Genomic DNA, 12,017 nt, shown 5'->3' with positions numbered 1-12,017 from the left:
TCACCCTGCTGGTGAACATGGGGCATCTCTTGTCCCTGTCTCCTTGATAATGGCTAGGCCAAAGTTGAACTCACAGCGACCTGCAATGCAGTGTTTTTGCCCCTCTGTTGGAAGCTTATAAAGGACAGGGGACTTTCCCACAGGCCCATGCCGCAGTGACAGTCAGCCAGCACCCACAGCCACAAGGCTTTCTTAGCACAAGAAAGAGCAGATTTGGGCCAGGAAGGGACTGGTGACCAATGTACAGAAAACTACCTCTGCCAACCACAGTACTGCCCCCATGGCTTCCCCCTCCAGCCGTGTCTGCCCGTATGGCCCCTCCACGGAGGCCCAAGGCCCATCTGACCTGCAGCCATGGGGCCCAGACTGCCCCAGGTCCAGGCCATACTCCACACTGCTCTTAGTAGCACATGCTCTGTGACTGTCTGAGCAGAGTGAGCCCGGAGGACCCAGTAGATCCAGGCTGAGGCTCAAATTGCTAAGGGACAAGGGAGTGAGAGAAATGGAAGGAGAAATCACAGCAAAACAGAAACAACCCAGACAGTCTCGGTCACTGAGAGTGAATATCCCCAGTCTCCAGCCTAGGTGGCAGGCCAAGGGCAGCATCAACAGGCAAGGCCACCTGGCAGAAGGCAAGGCAGAACTGGATGCCACAGCCCACCCAGCGCGCTGGGGTGTGAGCCCTGTAGTCACACACTCGGAGCCCTGAGTGGTTTAATGCTCTGCTGTCATGTCTTAAAATTCTTAACTTTTTAAGCAAGGAATACACATTGTCATTTCACATTGGTCCCCCAAATTAGGTGGCCAGTCCTTTAGCCAGGTCCCAAGAAGGAGACCCTGAGCCAGAGACGACTCCAGAATGAGTTCTGAGACAAGCCACATTCCTGGCTCTGGCCACGGAGCCCTCGTGGGTCTCCAGAGGTAGTGTCCTGGGAGCCTTAGGTCTCTCTGATCCAACTTCCAACTCCAGGGCCACTGCCCCCTGCTATGTGACTTCAGGCAAGAAAGCAGACGCCAAGCCCTGTTTTTCCCCCTTTGTAAAATGGAGCGCCTGATGCCAACTTCCTAGAACCAGCACACACAAGAGGAAGCAGGCCCTGACCATGCCACGTGTGGGTGAGGGTGGGGGCCATACCTGTGAGCTGACCTCCTGGAGGAACCAGGTGACAAATGTACTGTAGAGCACAGTCCAGGTCCAACCGGCTTCCCAACCCCTTCCTAGCTCTGGGTTCCGACAGACCAGAGATGAGAAGTCAGGGTCAGCATTGGCCTCCCGAGCCACGTCCAGTCTCCTGCCCCACCCTAGGCTGTAGGCTGCTCTGGCCCCATCATCTACCCTCTGCTGCCCACATCCCCAGCTCCCAGTCCTGGAAAATGAAGCAAGGTGTTTGGGACTCCCCTTCTTCTCTCTCTTAGATCTTTTAAGTGGACTAAATCAAGACAGAGCAGATTTCCCTGTCGGTTGGGGAGGGGTGGGGAGCACCGATGAGGATCTGGGCTTCACTTTGTTAGCAAGGGAGGGCTCTGACCACAGTCCTCAGGCAGCCTCCCAGGCCTCTCTGGGCTGCAGATCTTCCCAGGGAAATCCTAGCCAGTCTCTCTGCCGTTAGGCCCTTGACCTCCTGAAAAGATCCCACTTCTTGATGTTGGAACAACCTGGTGGGAAAACACATCCTGCTGGCCTGAGGTCCAAGCACAGGGTCTTCCTCAATCCAGGCCTCCTCCCAGTGGGATGTCCAAAACAGAACTGGTGGGCTGAGTCCACTCGCAGATGCTGGTGGACAGAGTAGGCCTCTGGCTTCCTCCCAGGACATGGCCCCTGCTGCATTCCTGAGGAAGCCCCCCGGAAGGTCGGGCGCTGGGGGAACCGTGATCAGGGGCTGCAGGGGGAGCAGAAAGCAGTGACACTACTCTCTGCACCTATGCAGGTGCCCAGAAGGTCCAATCAGGCAGGTCAGGGGCGGGGTTCTGGCACTCAAGGTGAGTGGCGTTCACTTGGAAAGACTGAGGCTGAAGGAATTGGCAGGCTTCAAGCACCCAGCTCTCAGAAACAGCCCACCCAGTCAGTGGTAATGAGGGCCACCTGAAGGGAGAACAGAAAATACGGGGCCCTTCCCTGCCCCCCAGAGCCTCCCTGCCCTCCAGAGCCTCATGCCATCGGAGCTCACATCTCCCCACTGCGTTGCTGACTGCACCCTCCCTTCCCTGAGGGAGTAGAACATAGGGTACAATGTGGGGAGGAGCTGCAGATTTCTGGGTCCACCCAGCACTGGCCCCGGGCCATTTCGGCAGGGACACAGCTACTCAGTGGGAAAGCGTCAAGCCCCAGTCTTGCTGTGACCTTTTGTTAAAATTCAGAATGCCTTTGATGATTAGTCACCCCCAAATGGACACAGGGGTTCTCAGCAGTCCTGGTGGTAATGCTCCGCTCAGAGCAGCTATGCTCCTCTCAGGGGTGGGAAGTTCTGAAGTCCTCAGAGGTCCTACTTGTGACTTCTGGAGGGCAAAGCTTCGCTAGCCTGGGCTCTCTCTGGCCTGTTTGTTTGTTCACTCCATGTTTGTCCCCTGCTCTGCCCCCAGCCAAAGCATGAATGGCCTCGAGGTGGCCTCCCCAAGTCTGACTGACAACTCATCTCTGGCCACTGAGCAATGTGGGCAGGAGACGCCCCTGGAGAACATGCTGTTTGCTTGCTTCTACCTCCTGGATTTCATCCTGGCTTTTGTTGGCAATGCCCTGGCCCTGTGGCTTTTCCTCCGGGACCACAAGTCAGGCACCCCAGCCAACGTGTTCCTGATGCACCTGGCCGTGGCCGACTTGTCCTGTGTGCTGGTCCTGCCCACCCGCCTCGTCTATCACTTCTCTGGGAACCACTGGCCATTTGGGGAAATCCCGTGCCGACTCACCGGCTTCCTCTTCTACCTCAACATGTACGCCAGCATCTACTTCCTCACCTGCATCAGCGCTGACCGCTTCCTGGCCATCGTGCACCCGGTCAAGTCCCTCAAGCTGCGCAGGCCTCTCTATGCCCACTTAGCCTGTGCCTTCCTGTGGGTGGTAGTGGCTGTGGCCATGGCTCCACTGCTGGTCAGCCCGCAGACAGTCCAGACCAACCACACAGTCGTCTGCCTGCAGCTGTACCGAGAGAAGGCCTCCCACCACGCCCTGGCGTCCCTCGCCGTGGCCTTCACCTTCCCGTTTGTCACAACGGTCACCTGCTACCTGCTGATCATCCGCAGCCTGAGACAGGGCCCCCGCGTGGAGAAGCGCCTCAAGAACAAAGCCGTCCGCATGATCGCCATGGTGCTGGCCATCTTCCTGATCTGCTTCGTGCCCTACCACGTCCACCGCTCCATCTACGTGCTGCACTACCGGGGCGGCGGGACCTCCTGCACCGCCCAGCGTGTCCTGGCCCTGGGAAACCGTATCACCTCCTGTCTCACCAGCCTCAATGGGGCCCTCGACCCTGTCATGTACTTCTTCGTGGCTGAGAAGTTCCGTCACGCCCTGTGCAATTTGCTCTGCGGCAAAAGGCTCACGGGTCCGCCCCCCAGCTTTGAAGGGAAAACCAACGAGAGCTCGCTGAGCGCCAGGTCAGAGCTGTGAGCCCGAGGCTCTGTCCCTGGGTGGGCCACAGACTGTTGCAGGAGGAGGGTCCCCTTGGGGTGGGTGACACTGGTCTCAGCAAAGAGAAGGCTGCCCACTCTCCAATCTCCCTGAGCAAACCACTTGAAGTTTCACCAGGTCCCTACTCGTCCCTCCCAAAGGTTTGAAATTCCAGGTCACCCAGACTGGAGCTGGGTCTTAACCCCACAGAACCCCTAAAAAGGAAGAATCAATGGGGATTGAGAGGCCATCCCTCTGCAGGGACTGTTGGCTCTGCTTCCTAGTCGCTCCCAGACACCCAGTGAGTTTACCCATGGAAAGAGGAAGGGGACCTAGAGGAACAACTCCAGAACACTGAGGGTCTTTCTTTCCCCCACTTTCTTTGCCAGCCTCCCTCCTTACAGAAATGCACAACAGGGAGGCCACGTAGAAAGGCCCAGAAGGAAGGCTGCAAGGGACCCAGGAGAAGAGGCACCCATGAATCTCAGTGAGGGAGTAGGGACAGTGTCTACGGTACAAGGAGTTCCCTTTGCAGTGCCTTTGCCAGACGAGCCCTTTCTGAATTTGGGGGGAATGGACTATAAATTGTAGCTAAACGCCGTAAGTATATTCAGACTGGTTGCCACGTGACACCCAGCAAACGTGTTTGCAGAACACATTCATCCTGATCCCTCCTGTTGTAAACTACACAGAGACCTGCCTGTGGTCTGACAATCCCTAGAGCCTCTCAGCAAAAGGAGCGCGGTGTGTATCCTGCTAATCCAGACCTGGCAGCGGCATCCTGAGTCCCATTTCCTCCCGAGGGGACTCAACCAGCCTCTGCCCGCCCAGCTTTGAGCTGTCTCGCTTGGTAGCCTGCATACGTCCCCCTAACATGTCCTTTTTTGTACTTGTTTGTACTGATCATAAACTGAATTGTAGTTTTAAGCTGACAGAGGCTACTGTGTCTGTTCAACGTGGTGCCCTTCCCAGAACTTCTCTTCCCTTCCACCCAAGAAAGGCCAAGCAGAGGCTGGGGCAGCTGCCGGGGCTCCCTTGCCAAGGTTCTGGTGGCCCACGCCTTCCACCCATGCCTGCCTGAGCCAGGAGGATCCAAACGAGGACTTTCATTACTCAGCACCCCAGCTGCCACCCTGTCCCCTGTCATTACAGCTTTTCTACCACATGCCACTTTTCAAAGCACTTTTGGCCTCTTCTCATTTTCCCAACCAGTGAATGGGGCAGTGGCCCTGTGCAAGCCTTGGCTCAGGAGGGGACAGGACTCCCTCCAAGCTCACACCTGGCTGGTGACCCCAGTGGTCAACAGCTGTCCTTCAGCTCTTGCACTGTGCCGTCAATGCCCTACAGCCCCTCACCTAGACAACCTGCAGAGCGCCAAGCACTGTGCCCGCCCTGCAGACACCAAGAATGAGGTGAGGCCATGTTTTTCCTCATAAAGCAGCAAATGGACAAGATCACTGCAGGCCATATCAGGAAAGGACAGGGGAGGTGCTGCAGCAGAAAACCAAGTACCTACATGGGAGAGGGTGTGGCAGTCAGATGGACAGCTAGGGGGTCTCTGGGGCAGTGCTGCCTCTTCTGATGTGGGGACACGGAGAGGCAGACTTGGTCATCAGTGGAGTTCAGTGGTTTGCTTTTTGTTTCATACTGGGGATTGAACCCAGGGGCACTCCACCACTGCATTCCCAGCCCTTTTTTATTTTAAGACAAGGTCTTGCTGAGTTGTGCAGGCTGGCCTCAAACTCACGATCCTCCTGCCTCAGCCTCCCAAGCCACTAGGATTACAAGCGTGGGCCACTGGGTCCAGCTGGAAACTCAGGATGGGACCCATTGCATTTGGGATGCCTGGTGGGCCCCCCAGGGAACAGCCATGTGGACCACTGAGTACTGGTAGGAAGAGGTCTGGGGTGGTGCCGCTAACTATCCAGACAGGCCATCAGGGTCTCAGGCCTGTCTTCAAAGGCAGACGTGAGGGGCCAAGCACAAAGCCCCAGAGGAGAAGAGAATGAGGGAGGGGGAAACCATGAGAATATGGGTTCTCACGGGGAGAAGAGGCGTTTCCACCTGAAGGAGGGGTGTTGCCATGAGAGCCACTGGGAGACCTGTCAGTGCCCACGGTGGCCACAGGGAGCCCACTAGGGTGGTGGGGGCTCCCGGGTGGAGCAGGCAGGTGCGCTGGAAAGGGCTGCAGCTACGCAGGTGTGGGTAGGGGCACCCCAGAACTCGTCCCTAGGGAGGAAGGAGGTAAGGCCATCACTCTACAGAGGGATGTAGAGGTGGGCAGAGCAGAAAGACAAGGGTGGAGAGAATCCTAAGGCTTCTTGAAGGTGGGAACTTCCTGTGTGCTGGTGAATGTATGGTCCTGATTGGGGGGACTTCTCTCCAGTGACCTTCAGTCATATGAGTCTTAGTTGGGGGTGCAGACAGCTGGGTTCCGCATGCAGGGGAGGCCCCGGGGGTGTCAGCTCAACTCAAAGCTCCTTATCCACCCACCGTCACCTCATGGCTCCTGCTCAAGGGCTGTTGTCCCCACTGCCTGCTGGCTGTCCTTGAGGAACAGTGCCAAGCCCAGGGGGGGCCCTGCTTTGCCCCTCACCCCTTGTCTCTGCAGCCTCACTCCTCATTATAAACTAGGGGTGTACTGACCACCTTGGAGGTACAAAAGGGAGTTGGTAGCCACATCAGTAGAGGCCAGGGAGCCTGGAGGGTGCTGGGGCTCAGCCTGTGCCCCCTGTGGCTCCTCACCTGCCCGCATTCTTCACAAAGCCCAGGTCGGCCAGCTCCACATCACACAGCTCACAGCGGAAGCACCCCGGGTGCCAGTTGCTGTTCATGGCCTTGATCACGCGTCCAATGATGAACTCGCCTGGAAGAAGAGAGGTCCCTGCTTGCTGGGCAGGACGTGGCCCCTGCCAGGCCCTGTCCACATCAGCACTCCTCCAAGCTCAGCCTGGTCCAAGGAACCCTGCCTGCAGCACAGGAATGCGGTGTCTGCGGAGGGCTGGAAGGGAAATGCTCAGAGATGGGCAAGGTGGGCAGGGAAGAGCCCCCCCACCCACCAGGCCAGGCCCGTGGGCACTCTACCACAGGGCCCTCACCCACCCACCTCCCACTCCCCAGGCAGCAGTGGACTCACCGCAGGATCCGCAGCACGGGGCAAACAGCATTTGGAAGTCGTGTTCGCAGTATTTCCGGCCCTCAAACTGCAAATGGGCCACAGACAAGACCAGTAAATCACCCATCATTCCCACGAGCCTCCTCCACACCCGTACCCCTGCCTTTGTTGAGTCAGGACCTGATGGCAGGGACGGACGGGTGTGGAACTGAGAGGAGGGCATTCCAGAAGCCAGAGCAGGGGGTGGGACCTCATGATACAAAGAGGTGCCCAGAAAGGGGCTTCCATAGGAACCACCGCAGAAGTCCCCAAGGCCAGCTCTCAGAGGGCCCCTGCTGCGTGTTAAGGATGGTGGCCCTGTGGGTCCCGAGAGCAGGCCAGACTGCAGGAGGGAGCTTAAGCTGGGACCAGATGAGGTCAAGTTCAAATCATATGCATCTCTTTGTCCTATTTCCTGTGTCCTTTCTGTATGGGAAATCCAGAGGTCACAAAAGAGTGAAGAGAATTAAAAAGGGGACACAGGAGGGTCTGAGGGAGGGAGGGGAGGGCAGGAATGGAGGCACAACTGAGTCCTGCAGCCAGTGGGTGTGGACACCCCCGTGGAGCCACTTTTTGGCAGCGAGGACCAGGCACTGGCCCAAGGATGTCAAAGCCTGCCTGTCTCCCTCTCCCTGAACAATTTTTTTCTTGTTTAAAAATCTGGCTTTTCCGTTTTCTATAATAAGTGCCTATTCGACTGCAGCCTTACCCAGTGACCTGGGGAGGCAATGGAGGATTAAGTTCATCCTGCAGTGATGTCTGAGCGCCTACTGTATGCCAGGCTTTGTTCTAGGCACATGGCCCCTTCAGCACCATGTACTCCTCCCGTTGCCTCTACGGCTGGCCAGCACTCCCCAGGAGGCTAGGAGGCACCCCAACAATGCTACTGTGCAAGGCAGATCACACACCCACATCCATCCACCCACGATCCCTTAGGATCCTCAAAAGCTACCCAGCATCTGTCCCCAGTCCCTGGTCCTCACCTCCACTGCCACCGTCAGTGGTGTGCTGGTAAGTGTGTAACAACCAGCTCTTGGTGGCATGGAGGGAGGTGGCTGATGCATAGTGTTGGTGAAAACATCCCCCCAGGGTGATTTCCAGCTGCCAACGTGACACAGACCCAGTCAGGAAGACATGGGCACTGGCTGCCTTGGAGGTAGGAAGGATAGAAATAACCGCGGAAGCATAGAGGATAGTAAAATGTAACAAAATAATTAGGAAGCGGGGAGTTTTACATATATGTTATCTTTGTGGGGTTTTTTAAAGTATTTTTTTTTAGCTGTGTATGGACTCAAGGCCTCTATTTGTTTTGATGTGGTGCCAGGATGGAACCCAGTGCCCCACACTTGGCAGGCAAGTGCTCTGCCGCTGAGCCCCAGCTCCAGCCCCACCTTTGTTTTTAATAAAATGTTTCTTCACATTTATGCATTTCCACAACTCAGTTTTTTAATGATGACTATTTAATAATCGTTTTGCAAGACTAAAGATTTAACAACCTGCTCCTATGAGCTGGTGACAGCCACTTGAGGTCCCTTCACTTTTATCTGGATCACTGTAATAACCCAGCTCCGGGTCCACCTGGCCTCCAGCTTCTGTCCCCGGCCCCCTGACAGTTTCCTCTAACACAGTAACCAGAGGGGTCATTTTCCAAGATCAGGCACACCGTGTGACTCTGCATTCCTACTCCAGTCTCTTGCGGAGTGGAAGCCTAAGGTTCTATATGGCTCTACAGGACCAAAGGAGATCCATCTCCCTGTCATCTCCATCTCCTGCCATTCTCCTGTTCCCTCTGCTTCCCCGATGGCCTTCCTACTGTTCCCCAAACATCCCGCACCCCCCACCACCACGGGCCTTTGCACATGCTGTGTCATTATGAGTGCTCTACCTATGGATGTGCGGTTGGCTCCCCACCCTTCCACTCTGCTCAGACATGACCTGCCCTGGTCACCCACCTCCTGCCCTGGATTCCTTACGACCAGGGCACAATAGATGCACCATTGAGTCACTACTTATCATCTGTTCCCAACAGAGGGCCAGCGCTACGAGGGCAGCCTCTTCCTGCCACCAGGGCGTGCTGGTCTCTGCCCAGAGGAGGTTGTGAAGTCACCTGTGTGGCCTCACATGTCACAGGTGACAGGCCCACATCGGTGCGGCTCAAGATGTGGACCTGTCACTGGTCAGTTCCCAGGGGGTGGGCAGAGTCCTACTGACCCCGAGCATCCTCACCTCATAGAAGAGCCCCTCAGGAAAGGGCCGGAAGCACTGGGCACACACGAAGCAGTGCTCATGGTACAGCTCCCCGTTGCTGTTGACGATGCGCTCCGCGGGCGCAAAGCGGGCCTGGCAGCGCTGGCACACGGCGTTGGCCAAGGCGTCAGACATGTTGCTGGAGGGGAGAGGGTGTGGGAGGAGGTCAGGCCCGGAGGGAAGGCTGCCTCCCGAGCCCTCCTGCTTCTTAAACGGTTGAAACAGCCTCTGAGGTCTGGAAACTCGCTCACCTTCCAGGACCACCAGGCTGAGACCGCCTGGCCCAGCTGGGGCCACCCAGCTCCGCTGGCCACACACGTCCCCTCACTACTTGTGAAGGCTTGCTAAGCCCCAGCATGGGCCGGGGCTGCAGCGTGCATTTCCCACAAGGCCACCCCAGCCCCAGGAGGCCAGCGTAGTGTCTGTAATTACTGACAAGGAACAGAGCACAGAGAGAGTGAGCATCGTCCAAGGTCCACCATGGGCCACGGCAGAACCTCCATCCGAAAAGAAACCCCCTTCCTCAAGGAATTAGTCTCAGGTGCAGAATATAACCACGGCTCAGGCTTTGCATTCTCATTCTTATTTAATCCTCAAGGAAACTCCATAGCTACTGTTGTTCCAGATGATGGGCCTAAGACTCAGAGAGGTTACGTAACTCATACAAGCTCACAGCAGGTATAAAAAACAAAGAGCCCAGATTTGAATGGAAATTGTCAGATGTTGGAGGTTCTTTCCTCTGCACCACAAGTCAGTTTCAAATCAACCATTCCCACAGAAAACTTGTATCATGAAGACGTCTAGAGTGTGGATCTCTGGGGGTGTGGTTGGGGGAGATTCCCCTCATCTGTTGTCTTCCCTCTGGGAGGACTGGAACCCTAACTACAGAGGACTCCCTTGTCTGTGGTTTTAACCATGGTCTGAAAATAGTAGAAAACAGAAAATTCTAGCCTGAAGGTGCAGCTCAGTGGTAGAGCACTTGCCTAGCACGTACCAGGTCCTGATTTCTACCCCTAGCACTGAAAAAAAAAAAAGGCCGAATGAAAGAAGATTCCAGAAACAATTCATAAGTTTTCAATTGTGTGCCATTCCAGGTTTTGTGTTGAAATCCCACACAACCCTGCTTCTCATCTCACCCTGGACGTGAGTCATTCCTCTGTCCAGTGGATCCATACTGTCCTGTGTATGTATACAGTATAGGCCAATAGCCTTGGGGGGGGCTTGGTATTACCCATGGTTTCAGGCACCTACTGGGGGTCTCTGAAGGTGTTCCCGTGGATAAAGGGGATTACACTGAACTGACACAGACTCTCAGTCCAGAGGCCCTGAGGTATGACCAAGAGGCCAGTCAGATTCAAAAGTGTAGCCACCATGTAGCCCCGACACCACCCATCATCCCCCTATGACCATCCAAACTCCTGACACCTGCATCTTTAACTAGAGGGGCAGCAAATAGATTCAAGTGTCCACTCCCATGGATTACTAGTGCCTGTCTGGAAGGCTGGGCAGAGAGGAACTGGGTTTCTTCAGTGATGCCATCAGTTGGTAATGTCCGCCTGGGGTGTAGCAGGAAACGGCACGGCACGAGCTCACTGCCTTTAAGGATAGTTTTTCAACCTGTTTTTGCCTCCCAAGGACTCACCCTCAGCCAGGCATTAAAGAACGCTTGAGTGAGGAGTGCGGCCTTTAGGGGGGCCAGCCTGGATGTTCAAGAAGGGTCCTTAGACAGGAGGAGCCTGGGGAGGGAGGGGAGGACTGCGTCTGGTCTGGGGTGCACTGTGGGCCATGAGTGTCCCAGCAGGTTTCTGCCACAGGGAGACAGACTGGGAACTGGGAAGGGATATCCTGACTTCTCTGCTCGGGGACCTGTGTGGCAGGTACAGGGCCACAAGGCCAATCGCAACTTGCCAGGCAGGCCAGACTTCTATCCTGAGCTTTGGGAATCAGAGACGCCTGCTGTATCCACGTTCAGACCAGAGGGAAAGGAAATGGGGACGTGGTAGCAGACATCAGGAACAGGCAAAGATGAAAAGACAGCTTTGCACACAGCAGCCTCAGCTCCCCAGACCTCCCAGCTCCCTCCATGAGGCAGGCCAGTCCCTCGGGGACGGATGACTGACCACTCTGGGTACACTGACTCAGTTGGGACAGGCCTGGCTTCCTTCCTAAAGAACACTCTGAGCTTTCTCTCTGGAAGAACACACCCAAGGTGACAGGGGAGACGGTCCAATGCCCGACTATGAACATGACCTCGCGGGTCTTGGAGAGGTCAGAAATCAACAGGAAATCCTGTGACTGTGGGCCTGGAATGTCCCCCTCCCAGGACCCAGAAATGAAACCAAATTAAGGATTCAAGTCAGTCCCAGTCTTTTGGATCCTGCCTTAAAACCCAGACTTCTGGACTCTGACCAAGAGAGCTCACAGCTCATCTTCCACTTGCCCTCCAAGACCCCTTGCAGACCCCAGGTCTCTGCTGCAGGTGCTGGCCTTGGGGACAGCCCCTCCCTCTCTGGCTTCCAGCTGAGCTGGTCCAACTCCCATGTCCAGTAGCTGCTGGATGGCTGTGCCCCTACGCAGCAGCAGTTGTCCCTCCTTACCTAGCTAGCTCCTCCACTAGGCCACTCGACTGTCATGTGTTCAGGGCCCTAAACAGCAGCCTGATCATGCCCCTGTTCTTCTACCTTTTGCTTCATCTTCAAGCTGACACCCAGCAGCCAGCCCCTAACCAGAGGGGCTGGCCCTTCACTGGTCTGTGCCTAGTTCCCCAGCTGAGTCCCTGAGTTTCTCCGCTTGAGGATTTGCTCCCTTCCCTTGCACAGACTCCTGCACAACCCACTCCTCCTAAACCCACTCATGCCCCAGCCCAAGTCTTGGTCACTAGAAACCCCACGGGGGCGCTCTGGGAGTTTCCATGGCTACATCCTCATGCCACCCTGAGAACACAGAACATTCTAGCCCACTGCAAAGACACCTGAATGAGCCCAGACCACTGACACTCAGCACCACCAGAAA

General features: G+C 56.0%; 2 protein-coding genes across 4 annotated transcripts in view; one reads left to right on the top strand and one right to left on the bottom strand.

Annotated features, from left to right (window-relative positions):
• The window catches only part of Lims2 (LIM zinc finger domain containing 2), a 37,830-nt gene that overhangs the window by 8,549 nt on the left and 17,264 nt on the right, over positions 1 to 12,017 (bottom strand). For all 3 annotated transcript variants that reach the window (XM_076865636.2, XM_076865635.2, XM_076865634.2), the window contains exons 2-4: positions 8,985 to 9,144; positions 6,741 to 6,807; positions 6,350 to 6,470 (exon numbers count right to left, since the gene is read on the bottom strand). In XM_076865636.2, coding sequence (XP_076721751.1) covers positions 6,350 to 6,470; positions 6,741 to 6,807; positions 8,985 to 9,140 — 344 coding nt within the window. In that variant the 5' untranslated portion in view covers positions 9,141 to 9,144. The remainder of the gene's footprint in view (positions 1 to 6,349; positions 6,471 to 6,740; positions 6,808 to 8,984; positions 9,145 to 12,017) is intronic.
• On the top strand, positions 2,588 to 3,604 carry Gpr17 (G protein-coupled receptor 17). Its single transcript, XM_076866312.2, has one exon. It carries the CDS (start codon positions 2,588 to 2,590, stop codon positions 3,602 to 3,604), a length of 1,017 nt encoding a protein of 338 aa, XP_076722427.2.

This window comes from Callospermophilus lateralis, chromosome 9 (genome assembly GCF_048772815.1).
Source record: "Callospermophilus lateralis isolate mCalLat2 chromosome 9, mCalLat2.hap1, whole genome shotgun sequence".
NCBI lineage: Eukaryota > Metazoa > Chordata > Mammalia > Rodentia > Sciuridae > Callospermophilus > Callospermophilus lateralis.
This window is presented reverse-complemented; position numbering and strand designations above follow the sequence as displayed.

Bases quoted from the DNA above. Each gene is read 5' to 3' on its own strand.
- Gpr17 (XM_076866312.2), top strand. From the start codon at position 2,588: ATGAATGGCCTCGAGGTGGCCTCCCCAAGTCTGACTGACAACTCATCT.